Source organism: Equus asinus, chromosome 7, assembly GCF_041296235.1.
Source record: "Equus asinus isolate D_3611 breed Donkey chromosome 7, EquAss-T2T_v2, whole genome shotgun sequence".
Taxonomy (NCBI): domain Eukaryota; kingdom Metazoa; phylum Chordata; class Mammalia; order Perissodactyla; family Equidae; genus Equus; species Equus asinus.
The window spans coordinates 24,676,750-24,703,326 of record NC_091796.1 but is presented as its reverse complement, the minus strand read 5'-3'; the positions used below and the strand labels follow the sequence as shown (position 1 = coordinate 24,703,326).

General features: G+C 40.4%; 1 protein-coding gene across 1 annotated transcript; it reads right to left on the bottom strand.

The window, feature by feature from the left end:
• Nucleotides 1-945: 945 nt before the first annotated feature.
• MEX3C (mex-3 RNA binding family member C) lies at nt 946-23,155 on the bottom strand. The gene is made up of 2 exons (XM_014846122.3): nt 22,283-23,155; nt 946-3,982 (listed from the first exon to the last, which is right to left on the bottom strand). The coding sequence occupies exons 1-2, from the start codon at nt 23,010-23,012 to the stop codon at nt 2,757-2,759; spliced, it is 1,956 nt and encodes a 651-aa protein (XP_014701608.3). The 5' UTR covers nt 23,013-23,155; the 3' UTR covers nt 946-2,756.
• Between the last annotated feature and the right edge of the window lie 3,422 nt (nt 23,156-26,577).

Sequence of the window (26,577 nt, the reverse complement as noted above, 5' to 3'; positions counted from 1 at the left end):
CTGGCAAGGAAAGCCTCCAAAGTAGATGATTTTCAAGGTCCTCTGAAAGATCTTGACCTTATATTAGGTAAAAGTTAAGAAATTCATATTTGCTGGTCATTCAAGCTATGCCGGCATTGCATAAAAACTGTAACACACCCAAATAATTATCGTTCATACTTCTGGAGGCTAATTCTAAAAATAGCAAAATAATTCTAGGGCAATGATGTTTTCCATCATCAAATCCATATACTCCAATCTTTTGGACATGCCTAAGAAAGTGTCCAAAATCTACAACAGGAAGACTTACTATGACCGTGTAACACCTCTACGCACTAAGAAGGAATAGAATTTTGGTTTCTTTAAAACAATCTTAGAAATGTCTTTATTCTTGCTTTTTAACAAATGGCAACAATTTACTCCAATCAGATCAAATCAATTTCATTAATGGAGTAATGTTTTTTTATCAACCAAACAAAACCTTTCAGAAGGTACTTAGCAACTGAAAGTTAAAAACTTGCACCTTCATATTAGAAAAAAATTAGTTTTACAGATTTGGTGATAAGAATCCATAACAAAAGACAGAAACTGAGTAGAATCTAAGTTGGACTCAGGATTTTAGTTGACATTAATGTATAAAAAGTCATTTACTATATTACTTAGAATTCGGTTAATGATGATTATTTGTGGTCAACTACACAAATATGCAACTAAACAATCTAAAACTACCTAAATCCCTAATTTTACCATAATGTACCACTCATTTAAAGAAAAAGCTAAATTCAGATAGAAGCATTAACAACACATTCAACACTAAGAACACACACACAAAAGTCACTACCAGAAAGAAAACAGGTAGCTAGAGACAGAGAAAACTTTCTAAGAGGAAATTTTCAATTCTGGCAAACAGCTAGCTATCGTCCAGTCTAAACTAATGATTACATGAAAAACACCAAGGAGAATACATTCAAGTTAATGGAAACAAGTCTTTATTAAGTAACTTTTAATATCAGAAAAATAAAACTCTTATAATTCTCTTTACAGCAAATATATAATATCAGTGCTTTGGCCATCTTAAGTTAAAGGCCCTTTATCATAAAATATATGGTTTTAAACTTTACTCAAATTGAATTTATAATCCCTATGACTTCCCTACATATACATAACAAAAGAGTGTAGTAAAATTAGCAAATACTAAACTATATTGATAATTTATCATTCTTAGTTTGTGGTTTTTAGAAACAGTACACGCACCTAATATATGTTGATTCCTTGGCTTATTAGTTGCAGTGTACAATGCAACAAAATACAAAATACATGCTTGGTGAACATTCGTTCATATCTACAAGACGGCAGCTAAAGATTAGGTTTCAATACTGACATTTAACTATTCTACAAGCAATTAGCATTACATCATAATATGCCATCAAGGCAATTTTTTATACTGAAAAAATCAAAATAAAAACCGTTATTTGTAAACTTTTATACGAAATGTAACTCTTCAAGTGGAAATAAAAAATAAAATTTGTCTATTTACTATTCAATACACATAGGATTTCAATTTTTGTTATACTGAGAAAAAAAGCTCTTTTGTGTTGGGAAAATAACGCTTCAAAAAATAATTAGTAGAAAAACCCACCAGTATCATGTTTTGTCCTTTCAATGCCAGCACAGATTTGGGAACATACTGAGGATGAAGTTATGGACATCCACAGGTGAAATGTAAAAGTGGAGTTTACAGAGCTCTTTCCCTGTGATTGGAAACAGTTTTGAAATGAAGTAAACTGACGGGAGCTCGTCACAGCTGCTTTTGTGAATTATGCTAAGGGCGTTATTATCCCTGTCTCCCCCTCCCCCAAATTACTAAAAAATAAAAATATATTTATAATGTGCAAGACAAGTATGGATTGAACATAAAATGTTTCACATTTTGAACTATAACCTAAAAATTAATCAATAGCTTGATCAGACTAATGAATGGAATGTTTGCATCCTCAATTATTAGCCAATATAGGTGCATCCCAAAGCCCTTCCTGAAATGGGAAAACCCAGGCGGCCATTTCCACATTCACAGAGGGAGGCAATGGGTAGGAATTCACAATTGACACAACTGCATTCCTGATCCACTGATCATACCAGCCGTGAGCACTCTGGGCGAGATGAAGGTCAATGTAGCAGTTTTTGTCCCAAATTATAACCAGTGATTGAGTAAACTGCCATCAGCCTTGTTATTACCAATAAGTAATCGCAATGCATTAAAAAGTTACTTGCAATCCTGCAGAATTAGGCATAAGTTGTTGTAAAATAAAAAACAAACAAACCTGTTTTGTCAAAACTGGCAGTGTAAAGAAGGCAGCACTGGAAGTGTCTGAATCATCTGTAATGCCAAGTACCCTCCATAAACTCTTAATGTGGTTAGGCTTTGGGACCCATTGTTTTGAAATCTTAGACGTATATACTTTTCTCATAGGCTCACACAGCCTATGATTATCTTCACTCAGCCGAGTTGAACTTCAGCATTAGCAATTCTTATACAAGCTATGTCTCTGGGTCTACAGGATAGTATTAATAATTCAAACCAAACTAATAGACAAGAGACCACTTAGGTTTAGTGTTACCATAGCAGCCTTTTATAAGTTTACTAACAACTTTAGCCTAATCCCAATAAAGCCTGATAACAGTCATAAGAATTCATTAGGAAGTTTACTGGGGGTACCATTATACCCATGCCTTTACGAGTCCATATAGAGATATAGTATTTATGTATATATATATAGTTAAGAGTGAATTTGGATTGCCTGAGTAACAGCTGTCTGGCAAACTGGACATGATGGCGTTCTCTTTTCACAGATCTTGTTGGCACATTCCATGCAGAAGAGGTTGTGGCCACATGGAACTAGGGCAGCAATAACTTCATTCTCAAAGCAAATCACACAGTCGTGCTTTCTTCTTGATTCTGGAGGTGAGCTAGAGGTGGAACCACCATTCGAAGAGGAGTAACTATTGGTACCATTAGAAAAAGCAGGGATGTATATTGGAAGGCCAACATGGTTGCCTGTACTAGGTGGGTCGCTCCTAACCCTCCGAGCAAGTGGGTGTTCAATGCTCTCAGGAAATGTAGGAGACAGACGAGGAGTAGATGGCTGACTTCCTCTACGCTGAGTCTTCATGTTACCAGAAGGATCACTCCCAAAGCCAGAGAGTGGGTTAACTGGTTCAAATGGAGTCCAGATAGTTTGAGCGGATGTTGGTAAAGAGTCAAAGGCAGGAGAATCAACTGCAAGATCTTCTGAGCCTACAGATGGTAGTGTATCTCCAAACCAAAAGTTTCCTGTGCTAAATGGGCTTGTTGGACTAAAGTCAGCCAGCCTATTGCTTCCAAAGTAGGAATCTGTGGAACCACTTCCCAGAGAACTGGAACTATCATTTCGATAATTTGATATCATTCTTGCACGACTAGGAGGAACTGGATTGGAGGAGAGCCATGCAGAGCCAAGAGTGCCACCTTCAAAGCTTACATCGGTACCGTTGTAATGGAAATCATTCTCTTCATTGAGCTCAATGTAGTTTCCTGTACGCATGGCAATATGCATTTCTATTTCTTCTCGTGCTCGGTCAACATTTTCGGGCATCCCTGTCACTTCAAAGACGGGCTCCTTGTCTCTGCTTGGAGTTACTATGTATGTGTGGGTCTGCTGCTGAATTCTTTTTATAGTTGCTCCTTTGGGTCCAACTACCAATCCTACCACACGATAGGGGACCCTGACCTGAACGGTGGTCTGACCAGGCAGATTAGGACTACATGACAACCCTCCCAGGGCAGGGCCATTTTTGTTTCGAGATGCACGAATCATGGAGAAGTGCTCTGCAGCTGAGAGGATTTCTCTTTTGGCCATGGCAACATCTTCTTTCCGTCCAGTGACAACAAAAATGGGCTCTTCACCACGAACAGGTGTCTTGATATACGTGTTTGTCTTGGCTCTCAGTGCTTTAATTTTACAACCTGTTAGAAAGAAAACATTTCAGAAGAATCAACATTTACTTCAACAATATTTATAAAAACAAATCACAGAAAGCTCCTTTCAAGCTAGATAGTCTGTTCCTGGGCAGTTTTTTTTTCTTTAAGTTTTAGAGTTTTCCCTTTATCATTAAAAACATCACTAGATGATGATAATGCTTTCTAATCCACTAATGCTCCTAGATCTTGTCTGCTCGTCTTTCACTTGGGAAGAGGTGGCACCTTGACTGGGAGGTCCTAACTCAGAAGTCAGGCTTCCCGTTTTCTTCCTCTCATTATTAGTCATTGCGAATGACGCATGAAGAGCTCTACACAGGCAAGCTCTACCATGAGTGGCTCTGACTTTCAGAACACTACTAGTTTACTACCTTGCAGAGTGTTGGTGGCAAAGAAAAACCACTAATATATTTTCTCATTTAACCTACACAATAACTAGACTATGACAGTCCTTTTATTGCTAAGGAAAATGAAGTGCAGAAAAATTGTACAACTTATCCAAGTTCACAAAGCTACTAAGTGGCAGAGCCAGAGTTAAACCTCGTCTGACATCAAAATCTATGGTCTTTTTTTAGTCCAAAAGCCTCAAATTTTGCAAAACTATACGATAGGACAGAAGTTCTTTAACTGATTTCCACTTAACTGTCTTATTTTAACTTAACATTACTCTTTCCTCTGTAAAACTCAACTGATGACAACAGCAAAGTGCTCATCTCACTTCTGCTCCTATCAGTTGAGTTTTAGGCTTACTATGAATCAGCTGTGTTTATCTCCATCTGTTTACGCTAGTTGTACTCCTACCATACATTAACTAAATTAACTATTACATAAGCCAGCGAAATATGAATGCAAAAAGACGTGCTTGTGTGAAAATTAAGTTGATTATTTTTGAAAATTTCAATAAAGATGAGTACCTTAAAGAAAAAAAAAGGTGCTGTTGAACTACATATGAGTGAGACAAGTGTAAAAGCCCGGAATAAAAAGCTAAAATAGGATGACTTTTCACTCACTGTAAAGTTCTTGCTAAACTCAAAAGAAACAAATCAAAATTGTATGGAATATGGGCATTGGAGATGGTTTTACTGAAGGACTACTTTGATTGGCAGATCCATTCTCAAATAAAAGGCTTTGGCCCCAAATCCTAAGTATATTTAAGTTAAAATAAAATATCTACCACACATATGCGTAACTATCCCTAATTCTCAAATCAACTTTCTGAATAATCACCCATTACCAGTGCCAACTGTGTAAGATTAGAGGGCTTCAAACTGTAACTTAAAATGCCAAATATACAACTAACGCATAAAACTCTGGGATTATACTTTTCAAAGATCTCAATATGAAGCTTGCGAGAATACATGGGGTCTCATGAACATATCATGCTATTCTTAGTTCCTCAAAATAAAGAAGTTAGCTGCTGTTGAAGACACATGTCACAATTTGGACAGGTCTTTTTCTTTCTTTTTTTGCCCCCAATAAATTAATAATGTACAAAAATTAAGTCTTTATATACATAATTTCTAACATGCATAACTACAATAGTGGCCCCCTCCCTCATCAAATAGGTCTTATTTTCAGTGTCCTCATTCCAATCCATCCTCTATATTCACTATAGTCAGATGATGCTTTCTAAACAAAACAGACCACATGATCACTTCTTTGCATAAAGTGCGTTAATGGCTTCCTTTTTACCATAAGGATAGAGTCCAAACAATATTAGCAGACAAGGCCCCTCTTTACCCGGTACCTGATCACCTCTCTAGCTTTCTCTACCACTCTCCTTTCCTCTCCCTCACTTCCTAAACTCTGCAGTATGCTTCCACCATATTAAAACTCCCATCCATGCTTCCTTGCTTCCATGACTGGAATGTTCCTTTCTCCTTGCCTTTTTACTCCCAGCTCTGCTTGTCTAACTCCTGCTAGCCCTTCAGATTTTAGTTTAGATGTCTCCTCCTCTAATGAAGCTTCCTCTCCCTCAGGACTGGTTTGTGTCCTTCCTGAACATTCCCAAAGCACTGGATGGTTGACTGTAAGTATCTGCTATGGGGTGGCCATACACCATTTGTTGCAACAGAGATCACTGTTTTTAATATAAGAACACTAGGCCTTTCTTGTACATATTGCTTTGCATCTAAGTTTCTTTTGCTGAGCTTTTCAAGACTTTCACATTCTGGCCCCATAGTGCTAATCCAACCTTGTTCAAGGGAGTTAATTATGCCAACTTCAATTATAGCATATTCAACAGAACTTTACTCAGCCTACCATTGAACTTTTGAATCTTAACCGCAAATGAAGATCCTGTTCCCCCGTCTAACAAACTGTGGAACTTATGAAGAAATGGCTGCCTTCTCACTGCTAAATTCTCGGTACTTATCATGAAAACACTTTCAGAGTCAGGTTTACTCTAACCTGAAGGCTACATTCATTTGAGAAGACTCAGGGGCAGGCGGCAGAAACTGGCTAAAAGCAAAACTGCAAGCAAAGCACTTAGTACAGTAACTAGATGAGGTAAGAAGGGCCAAGGGGAGGGAGTGGCTTGGGGGATATCAAGAAATTACTACAATGAATCCAACTTATGCTACTGTAAAACACGACAACTGCATTTTGTGCTACTATAAGTTTACATCCACAATGAACTATAAAGAAGGTTAAATTGATAGCGTAACTTTTGAGTATAAAAAAATGCTATACCTGCTTTTGCTCCATGATAGAAAGTGAACTGGGAGACCAGAGCAATAAAACTTCCTTATCTACTTATCATCTATACCGGCTCAATCTCCAGGAGACTCCCTCACTCAGCACAGTAGGTACTGCTTGGGGCTGAGAAGTGAGATCACTTTCCTTTGGGTAATATGTGACTCATGGAGAGACGCCTAAGAAATTCTGAAAGGGGTGATGTGAACGCGTAACTGTTCATACTACACACGCAGGGCTGTTAGTGTTATTATCCGGACACATGAGTTTATACTCTGGGCTACAGCTTGACAAGAAGGCAGTCTGCTAGCATCACATTTCTAACAAAGAGGGTCCTGATCATGCAGAAAAACACTGGGCAATTTCCATTAAGGAAAAAGAGAGAACTAGCCTAAGGGTCTAGGGTTGGCCCCTCTCAACTCTTACTAATATTGACCATGAAAGAGTTGAATTAAGAAACTTCTCTAGGGGCCAGCCCCGTGGCCAAGTGGTTAAGTTTGCGTGCTCTCCACTTCAGCGGCCCAGGGTTTCATCAGTTTGAGTCCTGGACGTGGACATGGCAACGCTCATGAAGCCATGCCGAAGCGGTATCCCACATGCCACAACTAAAAAGATACAACTATGTACTGGGGGGTTTTGGGGAGAAAAAGGAAAAATAAAATCCTAAAAAAAAAGAACTCTCAGAGATACTTTCACAACATTGAAAGCACAAAAGAGAAAATACTGAAAAAAAACAAAACAAAACTCAAATACTTCAGACTACAAGCAACTATCAGTTGCACCTCAGTAGAATACTTTTTGTTTAATACCCAGTAGGTATATTAACTAAGAAAACACGTCTAAAGGTACACAGAACACTATCTTAACTATGGTTGGTACTAATAAGTAGGTGTTTAATACATGGATCACTAGGAAGACATAAGACGAATGTTTTGCCCACGGACCACTTCTGAAACAGGGAAGTAAGACAGGCCTACCCTGCCCAAAAGGGCCATGTGCTTAGGTTTTGCAGATCAGGGGAAAGAGGCAACAGGTTAGCAAAGCCAACTCCTTTTAAGCCACTCCCAACAAAAATACAATAAAGTGTTCTTTCTCTCTCCTAAATTTTACAAGACAGTTTTAACAGAGTAGCCTAAACTCTGATTAGGACTATAGGAAATCTCATCAATCATAATATTGTTTCTATAGAAACCTACATATTGTTCAAAACAACCAACACATGATTTCTTGAAAATATATACATTCTAAAGTTGAGGACAATTTGAATAGGCAGAGTTCTAAATAGGTGACACAAACTAAAGGAGACAAAACAAACCGATTTTATTATTTTGCAGGTGGAGGTCGTAAAGAGCTTCCTGGAGTATTTTAGATTGAGTTTCTATTTGCAAATTCAAAGATATTTAGAAAATCATGGAAGAATTTATAATCTTAAGAAGGGCACAAAATTCAGAAGCCATAAAAGTACTGATAAGTTACTGTCCTTTTTTTTAATTGCTGCATGGTAAAAGTCACCAAAAACAAGGTAAAAAAATTAATGATTTACAACTCACATCACAAATGATTAATTTCTCTCTCTCTTGCACACATACTCATACACTCATACTACATATCAAACCCCCAAAACAACAGAAAAAGTGGTGAAACAGTTTACAGAAAAGGAAATATGTAAGTGGCTCTAAACTTGAAAATTCTCATTTTCATGTGAAATGAGGTATCATTTCCTACCTATAAGACTGTCAAACATTAAAAGCAAAGATCAAAAACAGTGCTAGTGAGAATGGGGCAAAGGACCCTCATATTCAGCTACTGAGAGTATCAGCTGCCTGAGGGCCATTCGCCACAGTATCTATCAAAATCACAGCTGCAGGTACCCTTCTGCCCCTATGACCTCACTCATAAAAAGGGATTCTGTAAAAGACTTGCAAAACAGCTTTTGTATTATATTACTTACTGTATTAGTATGAGGCTAGTACAGCTTATAATGGAATAACATGCAGTCATAAAACTAGTTGACTCTGGATAGGAGGGAGATTTAATTTTCCTTGTACACTGTTATTTTTTATAAATTGTGAGCCATACAAATGCATTACTTTTTCAAATAAACATAATTAAGTTAGATAATTTTTAAAAATTAAATATAAAGAAATCATACATTTTACTAGACTTAGCATTTTAGACTTCTGGCCAGTACTGAGATTATTTTAGAATTGTATGAACAGTAGGGTAAATGACTTCATAACCTCAAAGCCGAACAAGGGTTTTTAATTTTAAGAGTAAGGACTAACAATTGTTTTCTTACAGCTACAGATAAAAACCAACATATGGCAAGCCGTGTTTTCATGTTATAATTTTATTTTGATTTGGAAGTAAATTCCGCAAATAAAAAAAGCCTCCCACTTACCTCCCTGGCATAAGAACCCATTTCCCCTTTCTATATCACTGTGGCTGCGGCTGCATTTCACCTGAAAACCCTCTAGCTGCAGCCAGAATTCTGGTCCTCTCACTCCCTGGTAGAGCCAAAGGTCTGTCTTGCTTTTCCAGGGTACAGGGAATCTCCCCTACCAGCGGCCTCAGCAATCAAGAGGGAGAGGTCCTCTGATGCTGGGAGAGGAGTTGAAAGGGAGAAGGGGAATTGAAAAGATCCCATCTTCAGTGTTTCTCAAACCACGGCTGCAACCACCATTTAAAAAAAAAGCAAAGAACTCAATGTCTTCCAAATATTTCAGTGATGTGCACAATGGGCTGCAACATAAAATGTTCGTCTGCTGAGGGGTCACAGTCAGAAGTTTAAAACTGCTAGACTAGATCATCTTTAAGGCCACTTTTTCGTTCCATGAAACATGTGGAATGATGTACTTATAACAAAAGAGCCAGATGTGCGGCTGGCCCCGTGGCCGAGTGGTTAGGTTCGTGTGCTCCGCTGCAGGCGGCCCAGTGTTTCGTTGGTTCGAATCCTGGGCGCGGACATGGCACTGCTCATCAGACCACGCTGAGGCAGCGTCCCACATACCACAACTAGAAGGACCCACAACAAAGAATATACAACTACGTACCGGCGGGGCTTTGGGGAGAAAAAGGAAAAAATAAAATCTTTAAAAAAAAAAAAACAAAAAAACAGAGCCAGATGTAGAATTACAGTCTACAATGTAGATGTAATTACGGTCCAAATCATTCACCTTAAAAACAGGAAGACTATCCAGACTATCTGGGCGGGCCTGACCTAATCGACAGTCGTTTAAGAGTTTTCTCCACCTGATCTCAGAAGTAGCAGTCAGAGAGAGATGCTCTGGCTAGTCTGGAAGAAGGCAAACAATCCATATTGTGAACAGCGTATGGCGACCTCATGGCTAGGAACTGGAGGTGGCCTCTAGGAGCTGAGAGCTAGAAGGAAAATGGAGGCCTCATCCAGAAATCTCTTTCTGTTCCTTAACTGCTTATTATCCACTTTAGTTTTCTAATGCTACCATAAGAAGTTACTGCATACATTGGCTTCAACATGACAAATTTCTAATTTTTACAGTTCTGTAGGTCAGAAGTCTGACATGGGTCTCAACAGGGCTAACATAGAGGAGGATCTATTTTCCTTGCTCCTTCAGGTTATTGTGAGACTTCAGTAGCTTACAGTTATAAGACTGAGCTCCCTGCTTCCTTGCTGGCTGTCAGCTGAGGGCCATTCCCAGCTTCTAGAGGCCATCCACATCCCTTGGCTTGTGGCGCCCCCTCCTCCATCTTCAGAGCCAGCAATGGAGGTTGAATCCTTCTCACGCTTTAAATCTCTCCCCTTCTCATTATCTCTGACCCATCTGAGAAAGGGTTCCCACTTTTAAGGACTCATGTGATGACACTGGGCCCACCCAGATGATCTCAGACAACATTCCCATCTCAAGGTCCATACTTCACACATATATTCACAGTTTGCAGAGGATGGGAGTGTAGGCATCTTTGGGGGAAGGAGGTTTATTTTGCCTACCACATTACTATTTTCCTTTCCTCCAATTATTTTCTCTTCCTTCCAAGTCCCTGGCTACTGAATCAAGGAAAGTATTTGGCTCATGAAAATTTTAAACCCTAACCCAGGAATAGTAACCCAAAGCCCAGGAAAGTGGCTAGATTTAGAGGGGAAAAGTTTGGGGATCACAGGCATTTGAATAGGGAGAAGGGATGGAGCGAAAATTCAAAACAGGTAGTAAAGAAATGTATAACCCAGGGTTTTGAGAAGACAGGTGTTTATATCAAGAGGTGAGTAATTTGGTAGGAGATGCACAAGTAAAAGCTGGCCTCCACTTATCCTAAGGGCTTTGCCTAGGTGTTCCTAGCTAAATCTCGCCTTCCCTGGCCCAAAAACATTCACCAATTGTGACAAAAAAGATCAGCCTAATCGTTGAACTTACCCCTTCAAATATTAAATTCCCTATAAAGGTGCAGGTGCTGATTCCAGGTGATACAAAAGAACTATCATAATTTCTGCTCTCAAGGAGCTCAAAGTCTAGAGGGGAAACAGTCATGTAAACTATACTGACATAACTGCTTTAATGAAAATAGACATACAAAGCAGTGGGAGTATAGAAATAAAGACGACTGTAGTGCTTACAGTACAGGCACGAAGGCTTCAAAGGGGGGCCGCCCGGGGCTGAGTGGTTAAGTTCATGCACTCTGCTTCGGCGGCACCGGATTTCGCAGGTTGGGATCCTGGGCAGGGACGTGGTACCACTCATTGGGCCACGCTTAGGCGGCATCCCACATAGCACAGCCAGAGGGAGCCACAACTAGAATATACAACTACTTATTGGGGGGCTTTGGGGAGAAGAAGAAGAAGAAAAAAAGAAGATTGGCATCTGAGCTAGTATCTGTTGCCAATGTTTAAAAAAAAAAAAAAAAGGCAGCTTCAAAGGCATTTGAACGTAGGCTTGAGGAAAGTGGTTTTGCCAGGCAAGGAGGAGAGCGAAGGGAACTACAAGCGCCGAAGTGGGAATCAAGAGGACAAGATGGCTATCAGGAGACAGCACCTGCTAGGGACCATGGGAGCTGCAGGAGACCTGGAGGGTGGAATGGCAAGGGAGAGGGCTAGATGGAGAAATGGACGTCCTCAATGTCAGGCCAGGAAGTTTAAACTCTATCTTGTACGTGCAAAGAATTTGTTTTGTTTTTTAAAGAAAGAAGCCTGAATGTTATGTGAAGTGTTTCTGATTTTAGACAAAGAGGATTCTGTTTTCCAGAAATTAAATTCACTGTTTTCCATTCATTTAATAAATTAGCTACATATATATTACAAGGTGAATTAAGAAAGCTAAAACCCCTACAAACAAACACCAAAACTGTGTTATCTGTGTATTTTCAGTTTGCGTCATCCTCGGGGTATACCTTTCTTCAAAAATTCCCCGAAGTAGTTTTGTTTTGAAGGGGAAAGGATCGTACTGGGAAATGAGTATACAGACACACTTTAATGAAAATGAGGAGTGGGAGTGAAACTCCTTGAATAGCTCTTTTTACCTTTGAGAAATTCAGAACTCCTTGGCCTGATATTTAGATCCTTCCCCCAGGGCCCCCCACCCGTCTTCCCATGAAGTGGCCATGAACCTACCTTCTCCCAGATTTTATTGTCTCAACACGCATTGTTCCTGTTCTATCTCAGCTCAGATATTTCCCTAAATAACCCAGGAAACTCTCCTTGTATGTCCCCCTCCCATCCTACATCTTCTGAGTAACAAACATGGCCATTTGGAAAAGATGAGATTGTCTGTGTGAAAGGCTCTATGAACTCAAGAATAATACAAATACAAATACGACTCTTATTACCAGATCTCCCACACACGAATCTTCCAAGGTCCAGTTTAAATGAAACAATGTAGGGAGCAAAAAAACAGATTATCTGCAGGCCTAGGTTCCAATCTATCACCAGTTACTCGTGGTTTCAATGTCAATCAGGTCACTCAAACCCTAGGGCCTTTCCAATATTTATATTTTTTGACTGAGTCCCTGTTCTCCTAGGAAATAGTCACCTCTTCCTTGTAAAGTCTCAAAAGTACCTGGGACAATCAAATGCTACCGTATTTCACATACATATATCTATTCTGCCTTTCCTCAAGGAAAGGTAGGTTGAGTAATGGGAACACAAGACTTTGGACAGATCACCACTAACCAGCTTTGTGAATTTTAATAGGCCACTAACCCTCTATCTCTCCTTCATATGTGAGGAACTATAATTAAGGATACTTCAACTCACTTGTTTGTTGCAAGGATTAAACGAAATAATGTACTAAAAATGCTTATTACAATGCCTGTAATTCAAGTAGATGCTTAGTAAAGGGTAGCTTTTTGGATTATTCAACCTTTCTCTGACCACCTCCCCCACTACCTTCAAGTATTTCATGAGTAAATTGAGCCAATAGGCTTAGCTTTGAAATAATAAAAATTTGTAGCACACTTTTCAGTTTTCCAAACTTTCCCAGATACATTCTGATTTAATCGTCAAATAGAGTGCTTTAGGAAGGGCAGAAAACAGCTTAAGTGAAGTGTTCAAGACCTCTCAGGTGGAAAGTCAGATCTCAAACCCAAGTTGTCTTAATTCTACACTCCTCTCACTGCACCATACTATTTTTCTCTAAAAGAATTAGAGGAACACATTATTTCATGTTTCATGATGTATTAGAATTAACAAGGGGGGGTCATATTTAATGATTTTATAGAAAATGAGGTCCTTTTCCTCTTGGAAGGCTATTTAAAAGTCTAGACAGACGACTCAAAAGTTCCTTTAACTTTACAAGGACTCAATTTCAGTGTTCTATCTTCAAAGATCGATGAATATCAGCTAAATCCCAATAAGGGAGTGCTTCTTATGCACACAACTTAATCCAACATTTAAATAAATTGTTTAGATTAGCATTGCAATGCATTCCTAAATGCACAATACAGAAATAATAACTTTCCTTTCTAGGTTTCAAGCATCCTTCTTGTAGCTCTTCTAAGGTAAAATTTTCTGAAATTTTTTGTTAAGAATACTGTCTCATTATGACAGCACTTCAAACAGCTTCATTAACGTGATTTTAGTTTTGCTTATTACCAGAATTCATATGGACATCTAATGCCTTAAATCAAGCAGCATCTACTGTCCTTAAAATCAAAACTCCAAACAACTTGAGGTTGACTTGCTCCTTAGGTAAGGAGTTAGGGATAAAGGAAAGAGGGAAGAAAACCCCAAATACCACAATATGGAACCTAAAACAATAAACAATAAAATGGCAAGTTTCTAATCCAACAATTCAGTTCAATAAAATAAACGGCAAGCATCTACTTTGTTTCAGGTATTTTAACTGACATCAAGGATGCAAACATGACTAAGATTCAGGCCGCCCTCACTGACTTATATCAACTTTAAGCACCAAAAGGACTTGATGTCTACACATGCTCATGTACAGATATTGACTTGTCATTTCCTTTTCTTAGATTGTTGGTTGTGGTGCTGTTCAAGTGTTCTATATCCCTGCTGATTTTCTGTCTGCTTGTTCTGCTACTCACTGAGATAGGCGTGTTGAGGTCTCCAATTCTACTAGCTTGAGACCCTGGTTAAGTCACCTGTATCTCCATAAATCTGTTTCCTTATCTGTATGGTGGAAATAAGAATGGATCAAATGAAATGACACACTGCCTGACACACTTAAAGGTTTATTATTTTTTAAAAATCAAATGAATCAATTTTCTATAGGAAGTTCAAACATTTAAAGAATTTCTCTCTTAAAGATAAAATTTATATTTAGGTTGTGAAAAGCACGTTAAGATGTTAGAAACTTTACAAAACTAGGAGGATATGTTGAAGTCCATCTAACTGGTAATTTGAAACCTAGTTTACTTTCGCATGATTTTAGGGACTCTTTTTGGACAAGAATTAGAATATAAGAGCTACAAAAGATAATCTAGTTCAATTTCATTTTATACCTGAAGAAAATTGAAGCCTAGAATTGCCTAAAGTTGTAAACTAATGACTCCTAAATACATCATTCTCTCAACCTGCCTTATTCTCCTAGTTGATTCTTGGGAGTGGAGAATTCCCTGCAGGTACAAGGTATTTTTACAAATACAGGTTAAACTAAATCTAAAATCCCCCCTCCTTCTTCACTCGGTTAAGACAAGAGGATCAAAATACTAAATTTAAAAAAAGGCTCATATTTGGCCTTTCACTAAAGCTGCAACACCCAGAAAAGGGTGTAAATTAGAGATGAAGGCACAACAATTTCCCTAACTGGGGATTTTTAAATTAAGTTCATGCACATCAGAGGATGTTAATAGAAACCTTAGAATTACTTCTGTTTGGCTACCATATAATGGAATCAAATTCATTCGTAAATGATTCTCTTCCAGACTAGCTTAGCTCTTTACCAGCAAACACATTTCAAAAGCTCTGACTTTAGATAAATTTTAAGACATATTGTATATTTCTAAAAAATATACTGTAGATCATTTAGTTATTGGTATGCCCTAGGAAAAACTTACTAAAATGACAATTCTTGGTTTCAACTAGTATTTGTCCAGAGTACAAATCTAGCAGTAAAAAAAATTTATAAACTCTACCCTACCTCATATATAATTTATTATCTCTATACTTTCCATTGCACAGTGAATTTATACTGACATCTTCTCAAACTTGATCCTCACAACAAATGGGGGGTGGGGGAGAGGGTGTTTTAGGGGTTTCCTAAACCGAGACTCAGTGAGGTTAAGAGATTTGTCTAAGGTCACATGCAACAAATGGTGAAATCAGGCGTCTAACAAGTTTTCTGATTCCAAGTTCAATGTCCTTTCCTACAGTATACTAAAGGGCACTGGTAGAAAGGTAGAAGATAAGCCAAAGGGGAGGGGAGAATGGTACAGAAAGGGAGACAGTAATAGAAAGGTCAGCGCAAAGAGCAAACACTTTTACACTGGTAACTAGGGAGATTTTCTAGTTGTTTGGAACTATTCCCCCTCCGACCCCCATTTGTTGTGAGATTAAACCTCCAACCATGTTCAAGACCAACTACTTTATGCTTCTCTTCACCTACCTCTGCAGTTTTTATTAGAGTTCTCTTTATTATTTTAAGGCCTGGTCTCATTATTCCATGATACAACTTTACTTGTGGTCAAATCAGGCTTCCCCACATACAATGAATTGTAGGTTTTGCTTACTGGACAAAGGCGACAAACCATGCCCACATGAATTGTTCTTAAATCCCAAACACTGGTATGAAAGGTCCTATGGTTATGCAGTGTGACTTAAAATTCTCAAAATCAGTCATGAAATGAAGCCTTGAACTATTCAAACAGCATTAGGCTGTGCATACATTCAATTTAGCATTGTTGGGCTTGGTAATACTAATATTAGAAAATTATGTTAAAGGCTTAGTTATCAGATTTAATCTTTATGAATGTCTAATATATGGTACCTAGTGGTACCATGGGAAGACAGTTAAAAGTAAACCCACAAATTATGGTATATAAGCCATTTGGAAAGCATTAAGATGCAGTTTAATAAAAAATATATCGCTTTAGAATCACCCAAAGATCAATGGGGTTTTAAAACAGATTATCCATAATCTATTTGGAGTTTTCTAAGGAGTTTTTAAACTGCAATTATACTTACCTATTTAGTATCTTATGAACATTATGTATTTTTTTCATTTTGAGTTTAACTGTAAATTACAAATTCTACATGGCATAAATTACATTTTAAAAAATTCTGTAACAGTTCCACAGGTTATAAAATATTACTCTCTCCTGTGGGCACATGGTTGTAACGCACTTTCTCCCTCACTTGAAATTAGGTGTGGACAGATGACATGCTCTCATTAATGAAATATGAGTGGATGTGATAATTACTACTTCCAGGTCTAACATTTAAAGACCAGAGTGTACTATGCCACTTTCATCCCTCTGGCACAAGGGAAGACCAGCCAACACTTGAGATGGTGGCTGCTTCGTTGGCCTGGGTCCCTGAAAGACTGAAATGAACAGAGTCCTTGTGAATAAGAAATAAACCTTTCTGGTCTTTATAGCCTTTCTGAGGAGAATGAGGTGATATCTCATCGTGGTTCTGATTTGCATTTCCCTAATAATTAGTGACGTTGAACATCTTTTCATGTGCCTGTTGGCCATCTGTATATCTTTGGAAAAATGTCTGTTCAGATCCTCTGCCCATTTTTTAATTGGTTTGTTTTGTTGTTGTTGAGTTGTATGAGTTCTTTTTGTATTTTGGATATTAAAGTTATAAACCAATGTTACTTCAATTAAAAAAAAGAGAAATAAACCTTTTTTAATATTGAGATGTTGGAGTTCTTTGTTATCACTGGATAATTCAAGCCTATCTGGACAGAAGTGCCATGTATCCCATAGGCATTCAGAAATCAGTTGGTTCTAGTTCTGTCACATTAGAAGAAGATAATGTGTGAAAGTGTGCTCAAGCTGAGAAAAGGTGAATGAGATTAAACAGAGTGGTTTAAATTAATTTCAGATTTAACTTAACAAAAATACGTGCTTATCACTTACAGTTTCATGTATATCCATATATTTGTGTATCATTCAGTCTCTAGAAGTATTGTACATATGATTGTAGCCAGCTGCAGAAGAGGAATCCAAAGCCTAGGGGGTTTCAGTGACTTGCCCAAGATCACACAGTGAGTTATCAGCACAGAGTAATCAGAATTAGGAATTTTAATTTCTGATTGCTGGATCTTTCCAATACACCACAGCTGAGTAGAGACTGTTAAGGGCAATTTGGGGTAGTTTACAGTATGTATTTTTATATTAAAACATACATTCTAACACAATTTTGTATTCACTTTAAGGCAAAAGCATTAAATTCTTCAATCTGCACAAATATCAAATCCACTCAAAACCAAATCCACAAAATATTAAGCACTGTCTTATACCTCAATGCTCCCTTTCCTTGAAAACTTAAGATGTAAGAAGAACTACCTAGAAGTCCAATCCATAAACATTGTTAGAAATTTTTCTAAATAGACATCTCTAACAGAGTAACAGTTCTCAAATACCACACTCCCTGGATCATTTTTAGGTTACTGGTAACGAGGGGGTAGAAAATACACCCTTGAATTACCACGTTATTTTCCATTTCCTCTCTAGTGAATCAAGATAGTTCATTAGCTGAATAAAGCAGGAAGAAAAGGCAGTAGATTCCCCACCTATCTGCAAAACAATTATAACTGAACCTTTCCCAATGGGCCCAGAGCTAGTACAAACTATTATCAATTTAACTTAAATTTTAAAGCCTACAAAAGCCACAGTATTTAATTTTTAAAGCTAGCGTGCGTATACAAACAAATTAACTTTCTGAACTATAACAAATGTTTAGCAAATTTTTAGTTAGACACATTAAAACTGTAATATTAGAATGATAAACTGTGTCTTCTGGGTATTAGAGACATCAAAATTTTATTAAGCAAATTAATGTGGATAGTGATATATCAAGTTATGCATACTAGAAATATAGCATCCCAACTCAAGATTGGGGCAGAAATTAACCCCAAATATTATTAATCTTCCCAAGTATGATGCTTCAATACTGAGGCAGCAAAGTAGAGGGAGAACTTTATCTTTGATGACAAACTGATCTAAATCCAAGTTCCATTATTTGAGCAAGTTACCTTTCAGAACCTCAGTTTCTACATCTGTAAGACAGGGATTACTGCCTAGCAGGGTTAACTGATACTGGGAAAGCACCTAACACAGTACTTGGCAAAGAGAAGGGCAACAATCCCCCCGTGCCCCCTGCCCCTGCTCAATAAAAGAAAGAGACACTGTACTTTAGCATTGTTCTGAAACTGTTTCTCCTCAAGAAATATGTCTTCTTGAAGAGGGAATTTATGTGTAGCAAGATCAAGCTTTCTCTTGCACAAACATGCGTAGACCTTATTTCAGTTGTGTTAGAACTTCAAGAGTGGTTCCACCCTAAGACACTGGGAAAAACTGTCACAAGGATGCATTTAAGACAATTTAAAACAATGTAATATACTAATTGTTTAAAAAGCGACAATATACACAACCACTGGGGATCAGTGGAGATAAGAGTAGCTCAATAAAGAAGAAAAACATTTCCAAAAGGGTCTCGCTCAGTGATAGCCAAAGTAGCATGCAAGATGGATTCACTGGAGTGCAGGAAAAAAACCACCCAATTTCCATTTTTACCTTATTCTTTAAAAAAGTTAAAAAAATGTATAATATATCAACATATATAAATATTCAGATATTGGGAGTACAAGTTTAAAATTTTTTGACAGTATACAATTAAAAAAAGCTGGAGATGACTTTTTTAGACCATGAAGTTAGAGAACACACATACACCATCAACTAAAGTCACTCAAATGAAAACAGTTGAAGATGCACATTAATCTTAAACAGTAATATAAAATCTTGGGCTATAAGTACTTAAATGAACTTATGACAATATTTATTTATAATATAGTTAAGAATGAGTAGTACTGAGTTCTATTTTAATGCACTTTTTAGTCTAACTAGCTATCAGCAACTATACAAACTGGAACAAAGTCTGCTGACTTAAACCTGTTAACCACTGTGAACGTGTCTTGCACGCACTACATTAAAAAAAAGTTACGTCTTAAATCTGTTGTCAGGTTTACTTGTGACATCTATATTATAAAAATTTTTGGTTATCAATAAGCCTGTTTAATTCTTGGCTTTATTTTACAGTACTGTTGGTTTCAAAATGAGATACAAACCTTAAAAAAACGGGTCAATTTAACCTTTCCAAATAACCATATGCTCCCAGGGAGTATAAATATGAGGTCAACACTCTGTCAACTTTCATCACTATCAAAAGCAGTGGTTTGTTCTTTTGAAAGACAGTGGAACCAACAGCCATCTACATAAGTTGCTAGTCTATGTGACTCAGAATTCCATTTGTCCTACTCTTTGCTTCAGAGCTGAAGTCACAAATATCTCCATCTGTGACATAATTATTTCCAAAACCAGTTAAGAGATGTCAAACAGAAAATTATGACTTCAGGCAATGAATAAAATGGCAAGAATAGATAATTCTTAAGGATGAAACTTTAGTTCATCCAAAGCAAACAAGTAAATTAAATGATCTGCCCCGTTTACTCACTTAGGGAAAAGGGAAATTATCACACTGTAAAAGGATGGGAACCTTAGAAGTTGTCTAATTCTCTGGAGGAGTGGGAAAATACTTTACAGGTTTTATTATGGTGCTGCTGAGGCCTGGGGGTGGCAAAGGGGTCAATGGTCCACAAGTTGAGTGGTTCAGAACAGGAAAAGGGCAAGATTTTCTGCTCTTAAGATAAGATAGAGGATGATAACATACTTTTAACAGTACTGTCAACTCTGGGAAAATATTAAGTGCAAAAGGAATAGTCAGCAATTTGTCTCCCCGTCCTGACATAAAAAGATTCAATTTCTTTATTAACCAATAAGCACAGCTCTAAAAAGAAAAACTAAAGACTTTATCTCATTTGCTATAATTTAATAGATGGTAAAAAATAAAAACTTGGAACAAATACAGTTTCCTTTTTTAAAATAATGGATTTGTATAAAGATAGTTTGCACAATTAAGGACTATTTTATAGTGCTTTAAAGGCTATAATACAGAGGACAAAAGTTTGTATTAAGCTAAATATACAAAAGATATCATTATCTTGTCCCTTAGTACAACCAGTACATAAATGTTCTCTTCGTCATCCTAAACTGTCACCATAAGCACACTGAAGCAACTTGTGCTGAGGAAGTGGCATCCTAGCATGGCATTAAGGGTTTTTCGTACTCTAGCCTGAACACACACCTCCCCAGCCCCTTTTCACCACTCTTCCTTACAGACCCTCAGTATCAAAAAGACAACACAGCTTTCCAATCATACCTAGAGATTATTCCTCCGCACCTTTCCTCACCTTGTTCCTCAGTCTCTTCCATCTCCATTTGTTAAAGTCCTATCCATTCTCCAAAACCCTCCTAGGTTGATGTTCTCATATGTATGACTTTTGCTTGTCACATACTACTGTTAGTGCCATAACTACACATTAGTTTAGTGCTATTCCACTCTTTATTAGACCGTTTGCTTCTTAAGGGCAGCAAGTTTGTCTGAATCAACCTCACATTCCCAACCGCCATAAATTCAACACCTGACAAAATACAAGCTTAATACATAGCAATTCCTCAATGTTCTTAATTGAGTGCCCAACTCATTCTGGGTCTATAAATCTAGATGTTATAATTTTATCCTACGTAAGGTGAAACAGTGCTCTCCTGGAATAGTATCTTAAGTGTTTCAAACAAACAAGGCATGCGAGACTTATTTACCAAACTATAAGAATAAACTCTCAATTGCCTGGCACCAGCTTTGAACAGTGTCTTTAAGTACAATCATCAGGCAGTCTGAAATACGCTATCTCCTTTATCCAGATTTCAGATGGGTTTTTCTTACATTTTTAAATCCTAGAGGTAAGAATGAGCCAACTCTGATATTTGAAACCACCATTTCGACAGACCTCTTATTTATGTGTACTTTAGACCACTTGGGAAAGATGAGATCATTTAAGCAGCAGCGCCATCATTTCTCTTTATTTGACCCCAACAATGCTCTCAACCTAACATTAAAGAGACATGCATCGAGCAGGCCCAACTATCTTGTAATAAGGCAGCTGCAGGTAATATCTGCTCCTTTAATAAAGGGGGAAAAAGCCACACTAAAGAGCACAGGACCTTCCCTAAAAATGTCGGATACAGAGGTACTCTGGGCATCCCCTTCCCCCACCTTCACAAATCTACTCCTGGAATCTGAGACATAGGTCCTTTGTCTGAACAATGTGGGAGGAGTCTGTCTGCAGTACTGGTGTGCTGGCAAGTGAAGAAAATTTACTGAAAACTGTATAAACGCATAAAGTTCCTTAACTCAATTACCTTACTGTTCAATTTTTCTTTATCGTGTACACTAAACTGTTCTAATAGGTAGCCAATGTGCCTTTTCGAGAGCTAAAATGTATCAAAAGGAATACAATAAGATCAACAGAGAGTTGGGCTGCTCTCCAAAAGCTAAGTTTCTGAATAGCGGAGGGGCGGAGGGGGGCGGCTGTAATACCCACCACTTGAACATCCCCTTCCCCTCTGGAATGAGCTCTGTCTACAGCCTCCATTTCTGTCAGTTTCTTCATCCGAACAAGCTGTTGTAAGGGAAGCTGAGTGCTTTTACAAGACGGTCGGCTGCGCAAACTTGCAGTCTCGAAGCTTTCCGTGCACAACACTGAATCCACAACCGACCCGACCTTTTACCACCTTACTGAGGTTTTTGGTGCCACGCCAGCGTGGTCTTCCACGAATACGGCTCGACTAAAGCGAACACAGCCGGAATGGGTGGCTCGAGAAACTTAACACCTTTTATCATGCAAAGATGCGGAACATCGTGGGTTTTCGCAAGGTGACCCATCTTCTCGTCTCGTGGACCCTCGGGCTCCTCCCAGACCCCTTCGCGGTGGACTTTGGGGACTCGCCGGGTTCGCTTTTTCCGCCCCAAGCTCGTTTCTTTCGACTCCCCACCCACGCCCGGGGCCATGCCCAGCTGGCCCCCCTCCCTGCACTCACCCTGGCGACCGACAATCTCGGCGACATGCTCGGAGCTGGGCACCGGGACGCACTCGGTGGTGTTGACGCTCTTCCTCCGGAGCAGAGCAGCCTGCTCCCCGTTCAGGGCGGCCGCTGCAGCCCCGCAGCCGCCAGGGCCGTAGGCGTGGGACAGCATCGCCGCCATCATGCCCTGGGCATCGTCCCCTCCGTAGAGCACCCCCGCCGCCGCGGCCGCCTCCCGGGCATCGAAGCCGGCGGCGGGCAGCAGCACCGAGCCCAGGGACCCGCCTGGGATCGGCTGGGTCTGGGAGGCGGCGGCCGCGGGGGGCGACAGCAGCAGCAGTGACGGCCGGTCCTCCTCCTCTGCCTCCTCCAGCTCCTCCTCCTCCAGCAGGTCTCCGTCCAGCTCCGCTTCCTCCCCCTCCTCCTCGTCCTCCTCCAGCTCCAGCTCGGCCGCCTCCGGGGCCCCGGGCCGGCCGGGCGGAGCCCGCTCCTCCGGAGACAGCCCCGCCGCCCGCCGGGCCTGGCCCTGCGCCGCCGCCGCCGCGGCCCGAAGCGCCGGGGCGCCAGGCTCCGCCGGGCTGGGGTCGTCGAGGCCTAGCGCGGCCAGGCGCTCCCTCAGCAGGAGCCCGTCCCCCTCGAGCTCCGGGCCCCCAGCGGGCGGCGGCAGGGGCGGCGGCGGGGGCGGCTGCGGCAGGGGCGCCGGGGCCGCCGCCAGGGCCAGGGCCGCGGAGCTGCCGCTCGGCATCGCGGCGGCGCGCTGTCAATGGCGGCGGCGGCGGCGGCGGCCGGGTCAGGCGCGGCGGGCGGCGAGCCCCATGGCGGACAGGGCCCGGGCCCTGCTCAGCGCGCAAACACCTTTCCTCTGGGGAGGCGGCGGGGCCGGCGACCCGGGATGAGGAGCGCCAGGGCCGCCCGGAGACCGGAGAGGGCGGGGTGGAGGGGCAGGGGAAGGAGGCAGAGGCAGGTAACTAGGTGGGTGGGTGGGGACGGCAGCAGGGCGGGCTGGCGGAGGTGGCAGCGGCTCCCCTCTCAGGCTTTCTTTTGTTTCATGGCCTTAACCAGCCCCCGGCGCGCGCGGCGGCGGCGGCGACGCCCCACGCCGCTCTCCGAATGAAGCCGGCGGGCTCTGATTGGCCGCTTTTGGTCTCTGGGAGCCCGCCCTCTCCTCCCCGCAGCCTCCTAACTCCTTTCCCTAGCCCCACCCCCCACCCTCTTCTCGAGCCCCGCCCCGCTCCTCCCCAGAGCTCTCTGATTGGGTGACCGGGACGAGCCAGCCCCCAAAGCTTTCGCCTTCCGTCCTCTCCCCTCCCCCCTCCCCTCCCTCCCTTTTCCCTAATGGCTCACGAGGAGAGGGACTGTGATTGTTCGCTTTACACGTCACTCTTTGTGACGTACACAGGTGGGGGCGGGGAAAAGGAGGCTGAAAGAAGAGGCCGACGGGAGGTTTCCGCGCAGGCGCCTGCAGTTGAAGCGCACCCCTGGGTTTCTTTCCCCGCATCCCCCTTGCCCACCTGGGTCGGTCGTTTAGCGCGCTGTGCGAGTGGCCTTGGAGTGGAGCGTAGGCATGAGTCCGTAGGGCGTTTCCCCAGGTTGAGAAAGAGATTTCCGTCTTTCAGGATAAGGGCCCAAGGAGAGTCATCGAAGCAAGGGCCAGCGAAGTGTCCTCCCATTCAGCCGCGTGGGTGGCTTCCTGAGCTGCGTGGCTCCTGGGCCTTCCCTGCACCACCGGGGAATGCTCTTCCCGCGGGGCAGGGTCCTCCCATACCCAGCTGGCCCGGCTTCCAGTGCAAGGCCGGTTGGTTACATCAGGAGCCTTAAATGCTGAGCAACAGTTCTTTGGGGCTTTTCAAGGAAATTAAATCACTGTTTCCTCCTCCCAGATGCTCTTCCCACAGTATTATCCGGGTGATCCCACACACTATCTTTTCTAGGGGTTTATTTTTAAATGGCTTTGTTAAAAACAAAGCCTATTGCTTTCCTTTCCTCCATCTTAGACTGACACCTACACCGCGCCCCCCCCCCCCCCCCATTAGTACCAGATGGTCTCCTCAGGTTAGTTTTAACAACTAGCGTTGTTCTATAGGGATATAAGGCGAGCAATATTGTGTAATTTTAAGGTTTCTAATGGCTCCATGTAAGAAAGTAAGAAGAAATAGTTTTAATAAAGATTGACTTCAATATATTCAAAATATTTCAACATGCAATCAATATAAAATCACTAATGACGTATTTTATAGTTTTTTCATTGTGTTTGAAAGTGGTGTGTATTTTACACTTACACGCGCAGCACATCTCAATTCAGTTTGTTTCACACTAGCCATATTTCAAGCAGCTCTAGACTTCTCGATTTTTGAATTATAACTTGGGACCCTTTCTGTATTGGGTTTATTTATGGTATCTTACTGCCTCAAACTCATTTCTTATGAGTGAATGTTAGTTGAGCACCTACTTTTCAACATTGTCTTGAATGTTACAAAGCCAGTAGGCCCAGAGAAGGCCGAACTATGTCTTGTTTCTCTATTTTGTGCCCTTATGGCCATGTGTCCAATCCTACAGCTTATCCCACCCCTCCAATCGAAGGCCTAGAGAATTTTAGCTAAGACTAAGGCTTTCCTGTTGCTCCAAGGTTTCCCTAGTCCTCATATAACCCTGTATGTTGCTTCTCTAAAAATTCATCCGTAGCAATAGGTTCTGGAGCAGTGATTTCGACCCTGTCTGTACATCAAAAGGAAGAAGGGCTTTTAAAAAAGGGAAATGCAGAGTAGGGTATTTGGATTTAGTAGATCTGGAGTGGGGCCCTGAACATGTTTTTAAAAGGTCACACAGGTTCTGAAAGCTTGGCCAGGGTTGGGAACACTGATCTAGGGTTTAAGTTTTGGGTTTACAGAAGGAATCGTGCTATTAATTCTGCTGAAAAGGGTCTGTTTCTCCCCTACCTTCCCAATTAGGCACAATTTTCACTGACTTACTACATTTTCACCTTTTTTGTGATATGCCCCGAGGACATAATATTCCGTGGCATCTTAATAAAGGTACTGAATCTTTTTAAACACACCAGTGAATAGCTTATATAAGTAGACATTTACTTAAAGAACATACAAATATGCTTGCTGTTTGATATTTCAGTTTAAACAATAACGATTATTTGAAGGGTAGATCTTCTAGCAAAGTAAATCTCATCAAGGGAGAAAGTCAAACATGCAGTGACCACTCCCAGGACATATTGGTTGTTGGAATGACACATGAAACTCTCAGAAGTTCCTTTTCCCATCTCTTTTCATGAGTTGTCATTTAATGCACATTTCTTGGTCTTAAGTTCTCTTCCCAAGGACCCAAAGCAAAAGCTTAGTGGAAGTGACAGTTCTCCAGCCATTTTTCTTTTGGCAGAGGGAGATATATAGATTCATGTAGATAAGATCCCTTCAGCCAAGATTTTAAACAATGCTAAATGGTTTAATTTAGGTGTTCATAATGTAAAAATTGCTTTCTGCTTCATTCTCACATAACAAATGAGGTTTCATAAGTTCCCATACGCAAATGTGTACATTCATGCATTAATTTATATTTGATCAATATTGTGATTTACGAACAAGGCAGGAGATATTGAACCTCATGGAACTTTGCATTTGGGTCTAAATTTATTGTCTTGTATTAAATCTTGTTTATGAAGCAAATTTAAGGTTTGCTTTTTCTCTAAATATATGACTGGGATTCTTTCACTTAAATCCATTAAACAACACGATCCTTTCTACCCTACCCCAGTCACACAACACATTAATTTGCACCTGAATAGCGTTTCTTTTTCGTTTCTATGCTGCTGTTTATGATAGATTGATACACTGGGGCAGAAGAGTTGCCTTAGAGATCTTAGGACAAAAAGAAAACTCTATTATTGGCTACATTTTATCAACTAGCAAGGCAACTGCTGAACTAGCCTTTTAAATCTATCTAATTGTAATGATATTAAGGTTGGAACACTTGCAAACTAAACAAAGCTTAACAAAGATGTTTGTCCTAGTAAGAAAACTGGGATAATTAGACAACAATTTTGAAGCCATGCCGCAAAGACTGCCACAAAAGCGTGGTGAAAGAAGCCAATGACGCTCTCACCCAGAACCCCAAACTAAACATCTGCTTCATTTTAAGGCAGGATGAGTTTCTTTAGGGTAGGAAGTCACCTGGGAGCAGCAGTACCCAGCTCCAAGATAAGTGTTCCTACAGCAGACAATGAGCATGTCATTCTCCTTGAAATGGCACCCAATTGCCTAGGAACAAAGTCTCTTACTAGGAATTCCAAGCCGTCTACACTC